The 22,402-nt window shown below is 48.2% G+C and overlaps 1 protein-coding gene across 3 annotated transcripts in view; it reads left to right on the top strand.

Annotated features, from left to right (window-relative positions):
• LOC148519730 (uncharacterized) overlaps positions 1–22,402 on the top strand; it is a 43,129-nt gene that overhangs the window by 5,409 nt on the left and 15,318 nt on the right. For 2 of the 3 annotated variants that reach the window (XM_088476170.1, XM_088476171.1), the window contains exons 5-12: positions 182–290; positions 1,064–1,103; positions 1,200–1,369; positions 2,859–3,026; positions 3,104–3,176; positions 16,487–16,642; positions 16,813–18,029; positions 20,723–20,871. In XM_088476170.1, the coding sequence (XP_088332296.1) occupies positions 182–290; positions 1,064–1,103; positions 1,200–1,369; positions 2,859–3,026; positions 3,104–3,176; positions 16,487–16,642; positions 16,813–18,029; positions 20,723–20,871 (2,082 nt within the window). Of the gene's footprint in view, positions 1–181; positions 291–1,063; positions 1,104–1,199; positions 1,370–2,858; positions 3,027–3,103; positions 3,177–16,486; positions 16,643–16,812; positions 18,045–20,722; positions 20,872–22,402 lie in introns of those variants that run through there. The other variant, XM_088476172.1, reaches the window with a different exon arrangement.

The raw sequence follows: 22,402 nt of genomic DNA, 5'->3' as shown, positions 1-22,402 counted from the left end.
ATGCGCGACCACCAATAGAGACCGATGCATCCAACTCAGTATCAGCAGAAAGGACACTCTTATTACGGATATACTAAGCAGTACCAAACTATGATGGCTGTATGGATGCAGTTTGCAAAACCGATGGAAAAATGCCCCCCAAAAATCAAAACTGAATATAACCCTATGTGTCTTTTTATAGTGATTTGAAAAACTATTCTGCAGGCCTCAGTCACAGCTCTCCACCAGATGTATCACATGGAGAGTTCAGAAGACTTGTTACGTCTGCTGCAAGCCTCATTGTGGCCACTGTAAGTAGCTCCAGTGAGCGTGTTTCTCCAGGGACGTGCCTTTAGTGAGGCAGCTGTGTACACATCGGACAATCCTGGACTGTGGTTGATAGGACTACTAATGTACCGATACATCGGTCGCCAGTACACACAGAACTATATAGCATGCGACCAAGTGATACATTGGTCGGGTGCAAAAGCATGCTGTCGGCCACCGAATCGTCACATCTGCTGTGCAGAACAGCAAATGTGACGACCGTGATGTTGGCGGGCGGGAGCGCACAGTCATGGGTACACATCATAAAATATGTACGATATGTCGCTGATTGGTACCCACCCCTAGGCAGCAAGTTTTTGGGCATAAACAAAATGAAGGGAATTCTTTGAATAATTAATTGGGAAAAAAAATGTACTTGATGGAACTGTCTAAATCCGTTACTTTGTGAAAGCGTGAAAATGGATATATGTGTTTTATAAATGTGGATCAGAACTGCTTTTTTCAGTACTACCAGAGTGCTACTTAAATAATCAATTCTTTACACTGAGCTTAAACATGCAAGCTGTATTCCCCACCCCAAAAAAAACATACCCCCCCCCCCCCAAAAACATCTCCCCCTTTGTATTGCAATTCTCACAATTATTAGATTTAATGTAACACTATTATAAGCAAGGACAAAGATCCTGCATTCACTTTCAACCAGGGTTGTTTTTTAACACGTGAATGAGCACTTAGGATATATACGTTCCAGGATTGTCTTTTATAATGATGTGCTTTTTATTAATTTGTGCTTTAGACTCCAGGTTGTCCTTTGCAGCGTTCTCCCAAATGCAGAAGTAAGTAGTCCTAGAGAGAAAAATGTAACATTTTACACAAGTATTTTATGGGATATTTATTTTATTAACTTTATTTGTATGTATATATATTTAAAGCAGAAACTGGTTTGAAAACAGCTGTGATTCAATCCCATCTCTCGCCATGTGTGAATATTCCGACCTCCTGGCAAGAAGATTCTTCCTGTACAGAGACACTATATCTGGGTGAAGGCAGTCACACTGGCTGTGATGAGCATGTGGATGTTGGCTTGACGAATAATCAAACTGTATGTTACTGCTATTCCCAAGTAGCTACACATTGCAGTGTGTGTCTGGAGCTATTTGGCCTGACTATTTATCTTGTTCCTGTCTTCTGCCTTAAAGTCAGTATGGACTGAGGGCCTGATTCAGACCCGCTCGCAAGCGGGTCGATGGTCACCCAATGCGCATGCGCCAGCCCCAGCGAGCGACTGAAGTTCAGTCGCTCCGGGGCTCGCTACAAGACGGGGCGGCAGTCGATGGTGAGTGACAGCTCGCCCCGTTTTGTAGGCGGGGAGGGATGGTGGTTAGGCAAACGCAGCCGTTCCCTTAGGAACGCCTGGCGTTTGTGGGTGGCCCTACTGACATTACTAGTGATGTCAGTAGTGGACTTCCTGCACTATTAGAGCAGGAAGTCCACTCGGGCTTGCGGGAGCTGAGACCCTTCCACAGGGTCTTGTCGCAAGCCCGATGGTCGTGATAAATGTGACCATCTTCAGGCCGATTGCACAAGCTGTGGGTGGTCACCCACAGCTTTGCCAGCGGGTTTGGGAGAAAAAAAAAACCACGCCCATCAGACCTGTGAGCTGCCTCCGGCAGTGAGCGGGTCTGGACCAGGCCCTGAGATCATGGCAGTATGCTTTCTGTAGGGGACTAACTGAATACAGGTTGATGTAGCCCCTATTGTGAAAAGGATTGTAGGGGGTATATTTACTAAACTGCAAGCTTTTAGAAGTGGAGGTTGCCCATAGCAACCAATCAGATTCTACTTAACATTTATCAAGCACCTTCTAGAAGATAATAGCTACAATCTAATTGGTTGCTATGGGCAACATCTCCACTTATAAAAACCTGCACTGTAGTAAATATACCCCTACGTCTATAGAAGGACAAGGGGGTGTTGTATCAAGCCCATAGCAACCAATCATCTTTTAGCTAGCACTTATCAGATATATGCTATAAAATAATAGATAGAAGCTTCTTAGTTTATATGGGCAACTTGTCCACTCCTCTACTCTTTAAAAACCTTGATACATCTCCCCTGGAGTGTTTTATTAAGGAACAGATTGCATTGTCAAACTTTCACAAGAATGATGGAACCTAACTGATGATCAGTTACTATGGGTGGGTTGGGTATGCAATATTGGCGGTTGACTAGTGGTGCCTAACCCTAACGCCCCCATTCCCGCACCCTAAACCTAACTCTCGGGGGGTGCCTAACCCTAACCTTCCCCCTCCCCCCTTCCCTGGGTTATGACGCATACATACCCCAGATCCTTAGTTCGGAATTCCAGCGGTCAGATATCGGTGTCGGCATTTTGCCGGGCGGCGGGATTCCGGCATTGGTATATCGACGGCCGGCATCCTGTCCGCCGGCATATTCACTACATCCCACTGTGGGTTGCTGCAGATTTACATCTTTCAGTAGCGTTAGCATTGTGTTGGGTTAGTGAGGTTTTTGTGATTTGTAGCTATGAAACCAATATACAGTATTTACACTGTCTGTGTACACTGCAGGTGCCAGCATCAACTGAGAAGATAGTTTATGACATTGTTATAAATATAGGAGCCAGTTCTCCAAAAGAAGCGAAACCATCCCTCATTATAAGACTGGTTGGTGAGAATGGGAGATCACTGTTCCTTCAAACCTTTTTGGTGAACACTACCAGATCCTGTGCTGGGCAGGTGAGAACTGTACTCCCATAACAAAAAAAAACCTGGCATTGCAGATTACATCATAACATTTGTCTTTTGGATTGAAGGCAGTTACTTGTCATGCAAGAGATGTGGGAGAACTGAAGCACGTAATAATAGGAGTTGACAGACCACAGAAAGGTAAGGTAATCCCTAACATTCTAGTGGTGTGATTGCAGGTACTTGGAAATGAAGATATACACTAATGTGAATTAGATTAAGAGTGAGATGTACTTACAAAGTATAAAAATGTCCATATATGCAGCTATATTGCCAGGGTACATGCTAATGATTGAAGTCTCTAGGATCATTATTGGGCATGTTGGTAAATGTGTTTGACAAATAAGCGCTATCAGCCGGCATATGTGGAAGTGACCATTCATGGAGGCTGCCAAATAGATAAGATATAAAACAGGACGAGACTTATTTCAGTGGCCATACTAAGCACTGATCCTGTTGCTCAGCCTATGTGACATAACTTGTGTGGCAGCCAATCGAACATATTGAGCCAAATTTAATAGCCTGTGATTTGCAGGAGCCGGCACAATTTCGGCGAGATGGTCTTTAGATTTAAAGCGGCAATTAGTTTAAAAGCAAAACCATGTTTGTTTTTGCCTTTAAACTAATTGTCGCTTTAAATCTAGTGACTATCGCACCAGCTCCTGCAAATTGCAGGCTATTACATTTGGTCCATTGTCTAACTTGTACTAGACAGATAAGAGCTAATGGTTTTTCTATTCCCATGACCTATTGCACTTTCGCACTGTTAGTAATTTAGCCACAGGGGCTTTTTTAGCATTTATATATTTTTTTAATGTATTAAGTGGTTAACACACCAATTACAGTAGTTTAATATTGGCAACACTCTGGAGTAAGAAAATTTGACTTCATTTTAGACTAGCAGAGTTAGGTAACTGGGCATTCTGGTAGTACAAGAAGCATACAACCCTGTTATAAAGTTGTATTTTGGATTAATCAGAGAAGAAGGCTAATCGGGCAAAAGGTAACCGCACAGTGCAAATATCTCATGGCTATTACAAACAAAACTAGATAAAATTATTTGATGTCTTTCTCACTTGCCATGAGTAGACACATATGACCATACAGTCTGTTGGTTCTATGAATTAATTAGCAGCATTTGATGAAGACCAGACACTGCAGACCTGCTGGGGCTGCTGATTGATACATAGCTTGGCTCCATGGTCATTTGTGAAGTGTATTTTAAGTTAAAGTTCCAATCTTTTGTCTACAAATATCTACACTGCTTAGTTGAGCCAATGCAACCAGAAGGATTGGAAGTTTGGCACATCAGGATCTTCACTTGCCATCAGAAAGAAGTGTTTCTGATCTGTATGGTGATTACACAAATTCCTGAAGTAAGACTTAATACCTAAGCACAAAGTACTGTAAGTTAGTATTTCATTTCTACTTCAGGGTCCATAGGAGGTCCACAGGGTTGACCTTGGGGTATAGCTGGATCTGGATCCACTGGCACCATGCAGTTAAAGCTTTGCTGCTCCCAGGATGCACTTGGGTCCGTCCTCCTCTATACCCCGCTCCCGAGCCACAGGCACCTCAGTTTTAGTTGGTGCCAGGCCGGATTCGGGTCACCCTGACACGGTGGGGCTGCATAAGCAGCCCCTAAGCTTTATTTTTAATTTAAAAAAAAATAATTTTTTTTTATTATTTTGCTATCTTCTAAGCGGCAGCATCAGACTGTCCCTCTGGACGTCCACGCTGCCGCTCCAACAGCCCCGCTGGCGCTGCGATGCCAGTACTGCTCTGGGGATCGCAGCGGGACCCCGGAGTCAGTTATAGCGTTGCTCCGGGAGCTCCCACTGACTGCTGCCGGACACACGGGGCCAGGTAAGCCGCGTGCAGCGCTGCGCGCGGGGATCAAAGGCAGTCTTTTTCAGCCGCCGGTATCTGGGGACAGACCGGCGGCGCTAGTAGCGGCGGTGGGCTCCCCCCTCTGTGGCATACCCCGCGTGTCCGCTGGCCCCCAGGGTGTAAGTACCGGCGGGGAACCGGCTTCCCTAGGGGTTTATTACTAGCAGGGGAGGCAGCCTTCCCTGCTTTAGCGGCTCCTCCCCTCAGCCCAACGCGCCTTCTCTCATGTGTGCTGGCGTCGCTGGGCAGTTATCTCCTGACCATTCCTCCTCAGAGCTCTCCGGCGGCCATCTTCCAGGCAGCATCGCAGACTCCCAGGCGGTATACAGTGGCCCAGTCCCCCTGCGTACCTCTCCCCCTGCAAAGGACAGTGTTCGCAGCGCTATAGCCCTCCCAGACACTGAATCTGGGAGGTTGATTGTAGCTGAAGGTGCAGTGAGTACTAACTGCTCTGCATGGTATGTGACTTTTGCTAGTGCTGCCTGTCTGTGCTTATTTCTTCTTACTGTCAGCTTATACCTATCCCTTTCCTTCTCCTACGGCCCGCAGGTGCGTGGGGGAGGGGTGTTCTTTCTGTGTACCTCACTTATATAGATCTACGTATTTGTGAGGTCCGTCACATACAGTGGTGTGCTACACAGTACCATATTGTGGGCTGTTTGTGTTGCATACTTGGGAGTGCGCAGGTGTTATACGCCTTACCTCGTTTCGGTGATACATTTTTATTGCAAAAGTTTTGTGTCATGTCTGATGAGGAGATTGAGCGCTCCGTGGCTCCTGTGTTGTTTTCCTGCCGACGCTGTTCGGCAGGGGTTGACGGGGTGGATTTTTCTCTGGACGGTCTGTTGTGCGGGCGGTGCCAGCTGGTACCTGGTCCCTCTAAACCCCCGGTGGCGCAGGATCCTCCATGGGCGATGTTTACGCAAGTGCTGGTGTCGATCGCGGACCGGCTTGCGGTCCCGACTGCGGTCCCTTCTAGGGCGTTGCCCCAGCCTACCATCCCCCGTTCCCCGGGTGTGACGCATCTGGTGCAGTCTCCTCCCGGGTCTCAGACTGTGGGTCCTTATGCGGGATTGCCTGTATACATGCAGTCTCCCACGGTTCTGCAGCAGTCAATGGTACGCTTTCAGAGTTATCCTCAAACGGCACCCCCTCCCTGGGTGGATGTCCTCTCCAGCTCTGTTCAGAGCCTGGCGGCTTCGTCATCGGCTTTTCAATCTATGTTGCACAGTGATTTGCCCCCAAAGGTGTCCATGAGACCCGTTTCAGCTTCACTGGCAGCGCAGTTCACGGACTCGGACGTGTCTTCGGATTACGGGGAGATCCATGACGACTCTGACTCGGATGCCGGGGCCCAGGAGGTGGAGGCTAAGACCTCCATTAATGTGCCGGCATTGGTTAGGGCAGTGCGGGCCATCCTTCATATAGAGGAGGATGCGCTGGCTCCCAGGTCGAAGTACCCTAATTTTAAAAAGGCCAAAGTAGCTTCGACGGTTTTTCCCGTCCGACCAGTTAACGGAGCATATGACAGGGGCCTGGCAGTTGCCCAGCAAGAGATTCCAACCGCAGAAACTGTTGGCTTCAAATTATCCTTTTCCTGAGGCTCATTGCAGGAAGTGGAAAACTCCGCCTGCGGTGGATTCCCACGTCACCCGCATAATTAAAAGCGCTACGCTGCCTTTGCCGTCGATCTCCTCCCTGAAAGATCCCACGGACAGGAAAGTGGAGACTTGTTTAAAATCTATCTATTCTCTCTCGGGGGCGGTGGCCCGTCCGTCCATGGCCATCTCTTGGGTGGCTAAGGCCATCGAGAGCTGGGCCAAAGCTTTGGAGGATACCTTTCCGGAGGATGCTGCGGAGATACAGAGAGCGTTGATAGGACAAATGAGGGATGCGGCTTCCTACATTGGGGAAGCATCGTTGGATGCAAGCCTGCTGACCTCTCGGGTGTCTGCTGCAGCTGTGTCGGCGCGTCGGTCCTTGTGGCTGAGGTCTTGGAGAGCTGACGCAGAGTCCAAAAAGGGTCTGGAGGCCTTACCTTTTAATGGAGAGTTGCTTTTTGGTCCAGACTTGGACAAAATAGTGGATACTCTGGCTAAACATAAATCAGCCTTCCTCCCTTCGGCTTCTGCACCTACCAAGGTACGAAGCTCTGCCTTTCGGTCCTTTCGGGTTCAGGGCAAGGCCAAAGGTCAGTCCTTCCCGAGGCAGTCGGCGACCAAGGCCGCTTCTAAGCCCAAGAAGCAGGCCTGGAGTGCCAGGCGCCCTTCTTCCAAGCAGGGAGATATATCTGCCTGATGGGACGGGCCTCCCTCTGGGGGACCCCAGAGTGGGAGGCCGACTTCTTCTATTTGCCCAGTGCTGGCACAATACCACCATGGATGCCTGGGTTCAAGAAGTGGTCTCCCAGGGGTACGCCCTGTCTTTTCGGCACAGGACAAGACGAAGACTTTACAGATTCAGGAAGCTATAGAGTCCTTGCTGAAAGCAGGGGTCATTGTTCCCGTTCCTCAATTACACCGAGGGACGGGGTACTATTCTTCTCTGTTTCTGGTGCAGAAACCCAATGGTTCTCATCGGCCTATCCTCAACTTGAAGTCTCTGAACAAATTCCTCAGGGTTCCCAAGTTCAGGATGGAAATGTTACGTTCATCATTCTGGCGATGGAACCTGGGGATTACATGGTGTCCCTGGATATCCAGGACGCCTACCTCCATTTTCCGATAGCACTTTCGCACCAGCGGTACCTGAGGTTCGCTATCCTTCAACATCATTATCAGTTCCGGGCGCTACCCTTTGGCCTCTCCACGGCACCAAGGGTATTCACAAAGATTATGGCGGTCATGGCCGCACATCTTCGGAACCAGAATGTACGGCTGCTGCCGTATCTGGACGACCTCCTGTTGCTGGCGAGCTCCCCGGAGGTACTGCTTCAACATCTCCACCTGACGATCGCTTGCCTGCAAGCGCACGGGTGGCTGATAAATTGGAAAAAGTCCTCCCTGATTCCATCACAGCGGATGGTTCATTTGGGAGCCCTGCTGGATTCTCGTCAGCAACGGATCTTCCTGACTCCGGAGAAGGTCTCCTCCCTACAGCTGCGGATACACAGTTGCCTGAGCAGCTGCCGCCTGTCGGTCCATTCGACTATGAGATTTCTGGGGTCCATGGTGTCGACATTCGACATGGTGGAATTTGCCCAGTTCCATTCCCGGCCCCTGCAGGGGCTGATTCTATCGAAATGGAACGGGTTGCCTCACCGGATCCGCTCTCAGATGCTGGTGTTGTCCCCAGAGGTTCGGCAGTCTTTGGCTAGGTGGCTTCAGACAGCTCATTTAGTCGAGAGGCGCCCCTTTTGGATCCCGGACTGGGTCCTGCTCACGATGGATGCCAGTCTCCGGGGTTGGGGGGCAGTGACCGGCTCATTGCCGCTTCAGGGTCGTTGGTCTGCGGAAGAAGCACTTCTCCCCATCAACATCCTGGAACTGCGGGCAGTATACAGGGCCCTGCAGTCATCCGGCCCCGCTCTTCACGGAAGGGCGGTTCAGGTGCAGTCCGACAATGCCACCACGGTGGCGTATATCAACCACCAAGGAGGAACTCGCAGTCGGGCAGCGATATCGGAGGTGTCTCGCATTCTTGCTTGGGCGGAGTGTCACATTCCAGCGATCTCGGCAGTCTTCATTCCCGGAGTCCTCAATTGGGAGGCGGACTTCCTCAGCCGTCACGACGTGTATCCCAGGGAATGGTCGCTTCACCCAGAGGTGTTTCAGCTAATCGTGGACAGATGGGGGCTGCCGCACCTGGACTTGATGGCCTCCCGTCACAATCACAAGTTGCCCGTTTACTGGTCAAGGACAAGACACGCAGGCGCCTGTCTAGTGGACGCGCTGTCTGTGAAATGGATGTTTCACCTGGCGTATCTGTTTCCTCCGATATCCCTACTTCCTCTGGTCCTGCGGAAATTCAAGCAGGACGGTGGCACGCTCGTGCTGGTGGCTCCGGCGTGGCCCAGACGTCCTTGGTACTCCGATCTGAGGAGCCTCTCCATTGACGCTCTGTACCTTCTTCCTCAGCGTCGGGACCTGTTGTCTCAAGGGCCCTGCCTTTACCCAGATCTGGGTCGGCTGTCTTTGACGGCGTGGCTCCTGAGACAGCCGTCTTGAGGTCTCGGGGTTTCTCCAGTTTGGTCATTGGTACCATGCTTAGGGCACGCAAGCCTGCTTCCGCATGGATTTACCACAGGGTGTGGCACACTTAATTTCAGTGGTGTAAATCCAGAAGCTATGATCCTCAGGTGTTCCGGGTTTCCAGAATCTTGGAGTTCCTTCAATCAGGTTTGGACCTCGGCTTACGCCTTGCCTCTCTGAAGGTTCATGTGTCTGCTTTGTCCGTGTGGTTTCAACGACTGATTGCTACACTGCCAGATGTTCACACCTTTTTCCAGGGTGTTCTCAGGATCCAGCCTCCCTTCGTGCCTCCGGTGGCTCCTTGGGACTTGGCGGTGGTGCTACGGGTCTTGCAGGGTCCTCCTTTTGAGCCTCTTGAGTCGGTGGAACTCAAGTGGCTGACGTTTAAGACAGTTTTTCTCCTGGCAATTGCTTCTGCCAGGAGGGTGTCAGAATTGGGGGCGCTTTCCTGTCACCCTCCTTTTCTGATCTTTCACCAGGACAGAGCGGTGCTCCGCACTCGTCCTGAGTTTTTGCCCAAAGTGGTCTCAAAGTTCCACATTAATCAGGAACTTGTTGTGCCAGTTTTTCAGTCACCTGATCTTTCAGCTGGTGAGGCTTCCTTAGATGTAGTCCGGGCTCTTAGAATCTATGTGGACCGGACTGATTAGGTTAGGAAGTCTGATTCATTGTTTGTCCTCTTCGGTTTTCACAAGAGGGGTTGGCCTGCCAACAAACAAACGTTAGCCCGTTGGCTTTGTTCCGTTATTTGTGCGGCTTATGCACAGGAGGGTTTACCTGTGCCAGCCTCTGTTAAGGCTCATTCCACTCGTTCTGTGGGTCCCTCTTGGGCTGCTAGACCTGGCGCCTCTGCTGTTCACCTGTGTAAGCCGGCCACTTAGTCTTCAATTCAAACATTTTTGAGGTTCTATGCGTTTGACACCTTCGCCTCTCAGGATGCATCCTTCGGGCGCCGGGTGCTCCTTTCAGCACAGGAGCGTCCCCGCCCTTAGTTGAACTGCTTTGGGACATCCCCAAGGTCAACCCTGTGGACCCCCTATGGACCCTGAAGTAGAAAACAAGAGATATGGTAAGAACTTACCTTTGTTATCTCTGTTTCTACGAAGTCCATAGGGTCCACAGGGCGCCCGCCCTGACGCACCTGGCTTCATATGGGCTGTGGAGCTGGTCACCGGTTTTCCGTCTCCCATTTCTGTGAGTATGGTTTCTTGTGTGTTCCAGTCATCCTTCTCTCTGTTTAGTCTCCTCCTCCGGTCTTGGCTGCTTACCAACTGAGGTGCCTGTGGCTCGGGGGCGGGGTATAGAGGAGGACGGACCCAAGTGCATCCTGGGAGCAGCAAAGCTTTAACTGCGTGGTGCCCTTGGATCCAGATCCAGCTATACCCCAAGGTCAACCCTGTGGACCCTATGAACTTCGTAGAAACAGAGATAACAAAGGTAAGTTCTTACCGTATCTCTTGTTTTCATGGGACATACAGATGTTAAATAAATGGATTTTTGGTTACTTACCGTTAAATCCTTTTTTCTGAATCAGGCTGGGGGACACTGGACCATGGGATTGTCGGTTGGGGCTGGAGCAGGCACTTAATGACACTGTAGCTTTTAACTCCTAGCTCCTCCCCCCTGCAATCCCATCATGCCAGTACTTCGTTAAAAGAGCCCGGAGAGGAGTAGCAGGAACCCCATGAAACCGTTTAGAACTAAACCATACAGTAGGGAAAAGACCGGTCAAAAACCCAACACCTCGCACGACTGAGCGTGAGGGAGGGAACGCAGTGTCCCCCAGCCTGATTCAGAGAAAGGGATTCAACGGTAAGTAACCAAAAATCTATTTTTCTCTTTCATCAAGACTGGGGGACACTGGACCATGGGATGTACAAAAGCCGCCCCCAGGGGAGGGAACGCACAGGCTGCCTGACCGGAGAACTGTATGCCCAAAGTGGGCACCGCCGGAGGCACATGAACCTGAAACGTAAAAATGGGTGGACTGGACAAGATACCGTATAGTGGACCTGTGTTTCTGAAGTCCCGCGTCATGTTAACCAAGAGACCGCAGCCGCCATAGCGTAAGGCGCTGACACCCATACTGGTGACGGCCAAGCTGTCCCAGAAGAGGCTGAAAAAAATTACCAGGCTGATTCAACTCGTAAAGGTCTGTTGAGCAGCTGGCCAACCCTGTTTCCACATGTCATAAGAACCTGTAGAGAACGATGCGACGTACTAAAGAAGACACGTCCAAGGAAAACTGCAGAGCTCAGCCTACAAGCAGAGCCAGATCATCCCAGTCCCGAGGAATCTCCAAAGGAGGAAGTACCAGAAGGACAACATCCGAAACCCGTGTTGTCTATAGTCGTAAATGAGTATGCAGAACCGCACCTGGAAGACTATGAAATACTAAACTATGCCCTGGGAAGGCAATAGCTATAAGGAAGAACAGCTTCCAAGGAACGGACTGAAATGTCCTGGAATGCAACCACTCCAATTGGAGCCTGTGTGAGAGTCCCAGGAGACCAGATTAAGAATACACAGCTTCACCTGGCAGATGGCCACAGCACACGCTGTGAACCAGGTTTGAACCCTTGAACCCTTGGAAGAAGGATCAAATGCAGCTGCAAGGAAAATGACAGGGCTAAAATCTGTAATGTCACGGGGCAGTTATCAGTCGGCACAGGTGCGAAAATCAACCGAAAAAGTCCCCTGGTAGAAAAGAGCCTAGGTATAGTGAGTCTTGACAAACTGAAAAACACCGCCCCGATCCCACTAATCTCGGAGAATATCCGAGTACTGTGACTAGCGCCACCAGGATTACCTTCACTCGGACAACCGTAAACTGAAGACCTGAAGGAACAGTGTGGACAGTGGAACCAAAAGCTCTGGATAAATTTTCCATAGCCACTTGCGGAAGCCTGCGGATACTAGGATCCCATCCCAAATTGAGTAGCCTTGCAAATGTGCCAACAGGCCCTGAAAACCCCCGCGGAAAAAGCCTCACATCCGAACAGTAGAAGAGAGATCTAGAAACCACTGCCCTGAGAGAAACATGGTTCTGCTGAGGAAGTCCTCCCTCCAAAACCCCACTTCCGGTACGACTGTGACAAAGAGAAGGAACCAACGTGTTCCCTCAGGGAAAGCCTACGGCCCAGCTGCCGTGCACATCAGGCCGCCGGAAGACTTCCCTATGCCATCACCTGGTTGTTATTTGAATGACTGCGACCAGCTAGTGAGGACGGATAGGGCCCTCTAGAACGATGGTTCACCTCAGCAGAGGAGACTTGTGTCCATGGTCCCAATGAGCCAGTTTGGAAGGACCCGGAGGAGAACGTAAACCCCCTACCAATGGAGAGTGACAGGTACTGTTGTACCAAATGGGAACTGAGACAAGAAGGATGCCCTACAATCCTGCCAAGAATGGAGAAATACACACAGGGACAGAGAACCTGGTGTACTGAATGGTCTCAAGGTGGAGAGGAACCCGTCCGACCACCAAGTGTTCAACATGGTCCCTGGACGGGTTTCACCGACCTCCCCTATGAGACCAAGACCGGTAGGGTCCCAGCATTGTCCGTCGCAAGACAACACCACTGGAGAGATGTGTTGACTGTTACCCCCAGCAGTGAAGGTGTAGACACAGAAGCCGGGAAGCCCTTGCTAAGTTGGGATACAGGCCTGATCAGAAAACCCTTGAACAAACGACCGGAGAAGGTCCGTAACTCCTACACTAGCAGTTTGTGGTACCTGCTGTGCACGTTATGCGCGGCAGCACTGTGCAATCAAGCGGAGCCCGGGCTCCACCAACAGTGGGGGTCCGGAATAGACACTGAACCGAGTTAAGTACGCACCTAAGGAAGTAGGACGACCTGCCTCAAACGGAAGCCAAAACGTTTTTGACCTCTAGCAGGGAAGTCTTTGTGCTCTGGATCCCAAAATAAAGAGTTCATGCAACTGAACTACACATCCCCTTGTGCTCAAGTCACGAAGAGCCAACAGTGGCTGGAATTAGCCAGTCGGCCTGAGAGCCTGGATCCCCAATATGTTGCTGACCAGGAGCAACCGCTCCTACCCTGCACAATTGCACAGGCTATATAAAGAGAGAGAGACACTCCATTCGGTACTAGGCCTCTATGAAGTTTGTCCCCCTAACGAAGAGTGTGACTAGAAATTCTGTCTCCCTAGAAACTAACACCTGTTGGGGAAGAAGCTGTTTGAGAAAGCCGGACCGTCCAAGGACACACCCTGAAAAAGGAGCAAAACTTGACACTGCGAACCCCACCCCTGGGGATGTCCACTGACAGAGAAAATTCCTTACCAAAACTTTGCTGGGTTGTTCCTTACACCATCAAAGAACACATATGCTAAGGTTAGAGCCAAAGGGCCCTGTAGCTAAAACGGCCGCAGCTGACCACTCTGAAGCTACTAATGCCAATGTAGAAGGGAATCGCAGGGCTAATTAATGAGAAGGCCCATGACTAATTCGGTAACAGTAGTGATCATAGCTCATGCCACCCAGCCAAGGCTGGATATCGACTTCAGAGTCTATTAAACCAGACCGGAGACCGCTCTGCAATGTCTAGCTAGCGGATCCACCGCGGATGCTGATCGGTCGAAACGGCTACTACCTCGACCACCGTGTTCTTGGGTAGTCAATCTGGTGGAAGTAGCGCGTTCTGAAACCGGCGATTCCGAAAAGACTGGAGGCAGACCCTTGGCCAGACCCAGAGCAACAGCCTGGGAATCCCGAAATAAAATCCCTGCCAACCGAGTGGCGCACAGCAGCAATCAGGTGGAAAGGACAGGCAGTCCTATTTGTTCGAGACCGTGCAAGTCCGCGCATGATCTTTCCTTCAGAAGTTGCTAATGGGGACCCCCACCTGCGCCTCCGCAGAGGATTCCTCCAAACAGACGATATAGTTGTGATGCTGCACACTACAACTCCAGAACCTGAGCGGGAAATACCTTGCTGGGAAGATAACTCCATAGAGGGAACAAAGCCCTTGGCAGAGATGAGAGAACCCCAAGTTTGCCCTTAGTCTGCACCCGCAGCACTAGAGCGTACACAGACTCGCTGAGCGCTGCAGCCCACACAGTACTGCTATTGAGCACTCCTGCCCACGTAGCACCCCTGCTGCCTACGCCAGGTTCACTATATTTTTGGAGTGTGGGAGAAAACTGGAGCACCCTGAGGAAACCCACGCAAGCACAGGGAGAACATACAAACATCACACAGTTAGGGCCGATGTGGAAACTGAGCCCACAACCTCAGTGCTATGAGGCAGTAAAGCTAACCATTACCCCATCTGTACTGCCCTTCTTATACATGCAAGGGCCCCGAGGGCAACTGCTTGTTACCTCACACTTGGGAGTAAACAGCGGCCCAAATACCATTAGGGCCGCAGCAGGAATCGAACCCACGCCACCGTGCGGCGAGGCCGCAACGCCAACCCCATACGTGTCTTTAGGGTAGCGGATAGATCCCCCCCTTTGGTAGACGTACCCTGATTCAATCAGTTACTGTCCAACGCCATCAGTCTCCTATCTAAACCTGTGGCGATACAGAGAGGGGGCGTATCGGATATTAAACTGTGGGATTTGATCGTCTGACAATTTGCGTACAGAGTGGTGAGCTTAACTGAGCCACCCCCCGAATTATCACATGCATTAAATAAAACCGGTAGTAAAGTTACACATGGTTAATACAGTCTTCATGCAGGGGACCCACATCGCTGCAGCAAGGGAGAAGAGTTCTGCAGTGCAGGCGAATGCAGCAGTCCCAGCAGCTGCATGACTCATCCCGGCTTTCAGCTTCGTTGCTGGAGGGGAGACCAGCGCTGGACGCTTCATTCAAAGGAAACCTCTGATGAAGCCCGCTGATCTCCCTGTGAGGAGAGCCGCTGCCAAAGGAAGCCTGGCACACTTTAATGCCGGGGGGGGATTTCCCGTCCCATCCCATCACTGCGAGCTGTCCCGCAAGCCGCCCGCACTCACACAGCGCACAGTACCTCAACTATACAAAGAGGATAAATAAAAAATAAACATACCCTACCTACATGGGCTGCATAGCAGCCCATCCAAACGTGCCCTATCTTTTTCTGGCATGATGGGATTGCAGGGGGGGATGAGTTTAGGATTAAAGCTACAGTGTCATTTAGTGCCTTCTCCAGCCCCAACCGACAATCCCATGGTCCAGTGTCCCCCAGCCTTGATGAAAGAGAAAAATTCTTTGATGACAATGTAGCACACACTAGGATACTAACCGGTGACTGTAAAAAATCTTTTCATGTTACTGTTTATGGTTGGTTGTATTAATCTGAAAGCCAGCTGATTATTGAGGTACAATATTGCGCTTTGTTCTAGAAAGGGACCAGCACTGTGACCATGTTTTCTACACTTCAGTAAGTTACATTGGTTAATTAATGTAGATCATTACAGGATTGTGATCTGGTGATGTAAATGCTTTACTCAAAAGCAAAATATTATTTTAAAGACCACACATGATTGTTCCCAAGGTGAACACTCATGTAAAAGGATGTCTGCTTGTTGTTTGAGTGGGATACTGGATCTGTAATATAATTTTCATGGGATACCTTGCTTCTATGACTTAAAATATAAATGTTACTACTTCTCTGCGTGGAAAAGCACCACATGCTGCATCTACACATATACAGATATGAATGTGACCACCTTACCTTGCCGTGGGGGTAAAACACTACTAAACCCTAAGAGATGCACCTAATTCATTCAGAAACACATGCAGCTATAATATAATAATAATAATATAATAATATATAGGGCTGCATAATGTAGATGTATAGAGGATACAGTTATACAAGGTATATGCACATATCACACACACAGGTATAGACTAAACCAGTGATTCTCAAACATTGTCCACGTTTTCCATGTCTCCTTGTAGGTGCACACAGAGCCATAACTAGACTTTTTGGTGCCCTGTGCAAGAGAGAGCATTGGCGCCCCCCCCCCCCCACAATTTTTTTAAATAGGGACATAAGATAGTGCACCTTTATAAAAGACCATGGCCTCATGGGGAAGGGCCAGGGAAGATATAGGGGAGGCCAGGAGATGCTGGGGATAAAATAAGAGGAATTTACAAGTGAGAGTGATAATAAACAGTAAAATTGACAGGCCCAAACAGCGCCACCTGCCCTGCACCATGGCACTGGTCACACTACCCTAGTTAAGGCCTTGGGTGCACAGGTGCGTTCATTACTCACTGATACATTTTGAAAAATTCACAGGTGGAGCTAATTATTTCACTTGCGATTCTGTGAGGAGACCTGGAAAACATGCATTGTTTGGGGTCCTGAGGACCAAGTTTGAGAACCTGTGGACTAAGCTAATATGTATTTCCCTCAGACTGCAGGTGCTATTGCAGGAGCATTACTGTAAAGAAAGGGACAACTGATTATGTGTTCCCATGTAACAAGTGGCTTTGTCCGTTCCGGACTGTGGTGGCTCATGCAACAGAACTGGTCCATGCAGCCAACGTTTTACCAGCAACAGCAGCCAAAGGTAATCCGTAGTCATGTGAACAAGGTGGGTGTGGCTTGTGTGGTGAGTCTTTACTCCTGGTACAACATAACCTAAAACTGTTCAGTTAATATCATTTTTTTTTTTATAATTTTCATTAACTTTTCATCTAGCCCGTGACACATAACAATGTTGATTGTGATGTTTGTCAGTTTCAGATAACTGTCAGACAAGAAAGAAAGAAATCATACCATCCACTGGGGACTCTAAACTACATTGTTGCAGGGACACTTCTCCCCTGATCACATCCACGGAGCTGGAAATATCTTCATGCAAACAAGTGGGATCTGCTGTGAAAGTTAATCCCAATAAATTAGTGGTTTGTAAAATAAATGTTGATAAATCCGTTGCATCACATATAAGAGCTGAAAGGGAAGAATCACAGAGGACAGCAGTAAGGAACCATGCTGCACTGGAGAGAAAGCCTCTGCAAGCTTCCAGCTGTGGAATGGGAGCCCCACTTGTGCCTTCAGGGAATAACGGTGGGACGAGTAACAATGTATCTGACCAGGTCACCATGGTGGTGGAGCCACCATACAAGCCCATAATAGAAGATGGTGGCATACAGCAATCTCCACTTGGTGAGAACAACTTAGATCATAATGTAACCACTAAAACCACAAGTACAGATGGAAATCTTCCAGTACAGAATAAGTTACAGACAGATGGAGTTACTACCCCAAATTATGGGAAAGCAAGCAGTCCAGCAAGCTACGATAACAAAGAGACACCCGTCATTGTTGAAGTAAATAAACATGCCAGGAAAAATACAAGCAATGGTTTATTTAATGTAGACCCACGAGAAATCATAAGAGCATCATCTGAAGGCATGAACCAAAGCCCCCGGTATTTACTCACTGACAGCACAAAAGAGGAGTTTGAGGACAGAGCCTTACAACTTCTCTTATTACAACAAGGGCTCTCAGAATCTGTGGACAGCTTGTCTGCTAGCTCACCCCGAGCCGATTCTCAGCCTTTTTCTAACTGCTCGAACAATGCAGAAGCAACGGTTGATCCAGGTGCTACAGCTGATGAAGACAATGAGATCCATACACAAACCCATGGATATACTGGGTCACGTTGCCAGCTAGACAGTGAGGCTGCACAAACATCTGATTATTGCTGTTCATGTGGAGATTGCTGTAGCTATGTGTCTGATTCCACGCTTGATGAGGACTTCCTGTTTTATGATACATCACTGGAACTTAGCCTGTCAGAAGATGAGGACTCTGAAACTCCTTTGAAATCCAGCCATTTGGTTAAAGGGGCAAAAGATAATAATGAAGAATACAACATGAGGGTATGTTATGGGACATTCATGAACAAGTTTTTTAGACGCTGGCCAGATGAGGACTACTTACGCTATACGGTACCTATCCCTTGAATGCACGTTTATATATTTGTTTAGTTGCTTGCAATATGTCTAGTACTAAATTACTGCAAAAGTCCTAGGACTAAATAATTATAAGTAGTGTGTTCTTTTTCCGTTCACTTTTACGGCTTCCTGACACAACAGGAAGAACATGTAGAAATAAATGGCAGGCACACAAATAGAAAAGTAAAAAAAAAACCACGTAGTCCTGCATTAAGTAGACATAATTTTTTTTTTTTAAGCTTAGTAAATTCTTACTGTTTGCAACACAAAATGTTCAATCCTGTTTGGATGTTACAATTAGCCTCACTTAGGCAAACTGACAATGTGGGAACAATTGTAGGATATGGCAAAATAAGTTAGTTAACTTACCCAAGGTAATATGTTGTGTTTTCCAGAGTGTATCTGTCAAAGGATGCTACTCTAATAACCTAGTCCAGAGGTTCCCAAACGCGGTCCTCAGGGCACCCTAACAGTTCAGATTTTAGAGATTTCACTGGTTGAGTACTGGTGGGTAAATCAAATTCACTAAGGCTTTTTATCACTCCAATTTATATTCACCCTATATAATTAGGCAATTATATATTTAGGCGTCACTGTGTAATGTTTGAAAGAGGAATAAAAGCTTAGGCAAGGCATTCAATTATCGATCATTAGTTCTGCCACTTCATGACAAACCTGGATAGTTGTACATCCACCATAAGAGATTGTAAGAACAGTAAAAAGTTCAAATAACACTTTTTAGATATCTAGTAATAAGCACTCTCATATCTAGGGTTACTACTGAAAGCCAAAGTTGTTAAACCTGAACCTGGGACGATGCAATATAAATCGTTGCTGTTTATGAGCACTAGACTTCCTCTAACAGGCCAGGTAATAAAACGCATGGTGACGTCAGGAATAGGATTACAATTGGCTTTGTTGTAATTTAAAAGTCTTATTTATTTATGGTTCCCCAGCCAGGTTACAAAGGTTAGATCTGTAGAACTTAAAATGAGAGCCCTACTTAATTCTAGAAACTGGTTTTTAGCCAGGCCGTTCGGGATTAGCCAGTGAAATTGTTGATTCAGTTTGCTTAGTAGAAGATTTTAAGTAGCTAGCAACTTGGGAAAAAAAAGAGCAAGTTATTTATGTGGAATCGGCATGAAATACCAATGGAGGAAATGCCGATAGGATGAACAGTGAGTACTGTTCCCCTGTCCTATTTACCCCCTAACCGCCTCCCGGTGGTGCCTGAACCTAACCCCCACTCTCTGGAGCCTAGCCCTAACCTCCCCCCTCCTGCAGCCTAACCCTAAGTCCCCCCGGGGTGGCTAAACCTAACCCTCCCCCCACACGGCTAATACTTAACTTGCCCCAGTCTCCTTACGATCGGGCTGCCGGGATTCAGACGTTGTGTTCTCTCGGTGATCTGGATTCCGGCGCCGGGATTTCGGCAGTTGGCATCCCGATCATCGGGATATTAACTGCATCCCATTTATAAACTTTATATACACCACTGCCTGCATATGAAGGAGCTACACTTAAGGCTCATACACACTAGACGATATGCTCCATGAGCGATATTGTCTAGTGTTATCCCTTGAAGTCCCGGGCAAACGACTGTAGCATACACACTGAACGATGTAGTCATCCGGCCACATCCCCCGAACTTGCAGAATCTGACAATATCGGCAGATTGGCCTGCAAGTTCAGGCGATGGAAGTCATCGTTATCGATATTGTGCATACACACTGGACGATCTTGAACGATAACATTCTCGTCCATATCGTTCACTTTATCGTCTAGTGTGTATGCCCCTTTACAATAGACTTCACTAACAAGCTAAGAATTTGAGATCACTTTACAGGTGTCATACCTATTATTGTATTATTCTGATTGTTCAAGTTACCAACATTTGTATCCATTATATTTTTCGATACAGAAGTAATATTTCAGTTTATGTAAACTGTAAAGTAGTTAAAATAATATACATTATTAGAGAAAAGAAAGATCACAAGGCTGATATGATAATTAAGATGGCTTTATAGGTTAAGGCAGAGGTTCCCAAAGTCCGCCATTACAGTCCACGTTTTAGGGATATCCATGCTTGAGCACAGGTGACTTAATTAGTGCCTCAATCTATTTCATTTAACCATCTGGACTCAAGCTTGGATATCCCTAAAACGTGGACTGTAATGGCGGACTTTGGGAACCTCTGGGTTAAGGACTTTGATAATGCTATCATCACATCTATTCATGGATTATGTACAAAATATCAGTAGCAGTTGAAAGACATCTCCAGATGTAATGCAGCCCACAATTACAGTGATTCAGCCAAGAACTTACTGGTTAGCAGGGCCCCAATGTGATAAGGCTGCTCAGCCCAAAGGCTGAATGGCTGATTGTGACCGATGTGATCACCAATGTGTCACTAAAAACTCATCTTCCTGCTTGGCCCTCAGGCCATGGAGCTGCCTAGACATCAGCTACTGAAATATAGGTATGTTGTGCAAGAGCATCTTCTTAACCCTTTTACCCCATCCAAAATAATATTCATATGCAGGGCAATCTCTTATTACTTTCTACCCTTACTGAGGGTTTTGTATGATTAATGTATCTTAGCAGATGGACATTTATGTTATCCGGATTCACATTTCTTGTAGGAAACAATAATTATGTCATCATTATCCTTTTTTTTTTTATTCCAGAAAGAAGGAAACAAAGAGATGAACAGAGAAGTGAGAGTGGATTTCTGCAGTGAAAACATGAATATATTTACAAGCGCATTAGCTGCAATTCGTAGTCATGACAGCATCAAACTTAGAAACGTATGCCAATCCCATTTCTTTATACCCAGGTATAACATATATTGCTGTTGTAGATGGGAAACCTATAAAAAGTAGTTAATACAAATTGCTGATTAAAGGGGTTTGAGAAACACGCAGAAGCATGGCGTCTGTCTTTCACAGCCTCTGCCAGCAGATCATGGATAGTACCCGCATTTACCACAAGGGGTGTGTATAGCCCCTTTAGGATGAATGTGCTGATGCAGAGGGAGTATTATGCCAGTAAGTGTGGCGTATCTTGCATGTTCGCCCTGTGCCCATGCACATTTGTGCAATTCAGCCACTTACACTTGTCTGTGCCAGGATGAGAAGATCAGAGGTTTCCTAACGTCAGTCAAGTACAATAGGGGAGTGTTCGTACAGTGATCACATTCTAACCTGGACAAATGGGCATATACTGCTGTGAGAGCATAGGCAGATGCAAATAGCGGATGCCAGCACACATTCTGTGACACCGACTGGAGATTTCTTCATCCCACTGGGATAGATTATGATTTTGTGATCAGGGTGGGGAGCTGTTTCTGCTGTACAAGAGAGGATAATTGCTATTTACTTAATGCCTAATAGTGAATGCTGTTGGTGCACATAAAATAAATGTTTCTTCTTCACACTTCCATAGGGGACACAGGCTTAGACCATGGGTATAGGTTGAGCAGGAGGAGCCCGGGCACCAAATAGTTAAACTTCTTCTCCCAGCAGCCCCGACTCCACCCCCTATACCCAGCCCCCAGCCAGGTCAGTTCAGTTTGTTTCCCATGCAGGAGCAAGGCACAGGTGGAGACTGTTCTGCAGTCTAAATAAAAGTAGTAGTTTAATTTTATTTATTTTCTCTACTTTTTACTATGAGCGTGCAGCGCTAGGCGTCCTATAAGACACTCGCACTGCCACTCCACCAACCGCCGGGGGCACCGGCATGCAGGTCAGTGACCTCGGCCAGTCCCATAGTGCACACTGGGGACCCGCAGCCGGACGCCAGGGAAGGAGCACGAACAGTGCTAAAGGCTGTTACCGCCGGTGTGGGAAACTACCAGCAGTGCTGACAGCGGTCGCCCAGGCCGGCTAGCGCCTCCGCTATACCAGCAGGGCCCTGGCAATGGGGCGCAACATTACAAGCAGCCATTGCCCTGGGGGATCTCGTATCAGCAAGGGTTAGGTAGGCTCTCCCCATTCAGCCCCTCCCCCGCTCCCTCACTGCACCAGCCATGCCAAAGGGATTCTCTCTCCTCTCCCAACTGAGACACTGAGCGGCCATTTTACCCTGTGCCTGCTTCAGTAAAGGTGCGTATCCACTAGACGATTGAACGATTACGACAGTTATTTTCTACTTCAGGGTCCATAGGGGTCCACAGGGTGACCTTGGGGTATAGCTGGATCCTCGGGCACCACGGAGTTAAAGCTTTCAGCTGCTCCCAGGAAGCACTTGGGTCCAACTTCCCCTATACCCCGCCCCCGAGCCACAGGCACCTCAGTTTAAGATGGTGCCCGGCCGGAGTCGGGTCACCCTGCGGGGGGGGGCTGCAGGAGCAGCCCCCTAAAGCTTTT

This window comes from Taudactylus pleione, unplaced genomic scaffold, assembly GCF_031769625.1.
Source record: "Taudactylus pleione unplaced genomic scaffold, aTauple2 ptg000184l, whole genome shotgun sequence".
Classification (NCBI taxonomy): Eukaryota; Metazoa; Chordata; class Amphibia; order Anura; family Myobatrachidae; genus Taudactylus; species Taudactylus pleione.
Note: the sequence above shows the minus strand (reverse complement) of the source record. Positions and strands in the feature narration are given on the sequence as shown.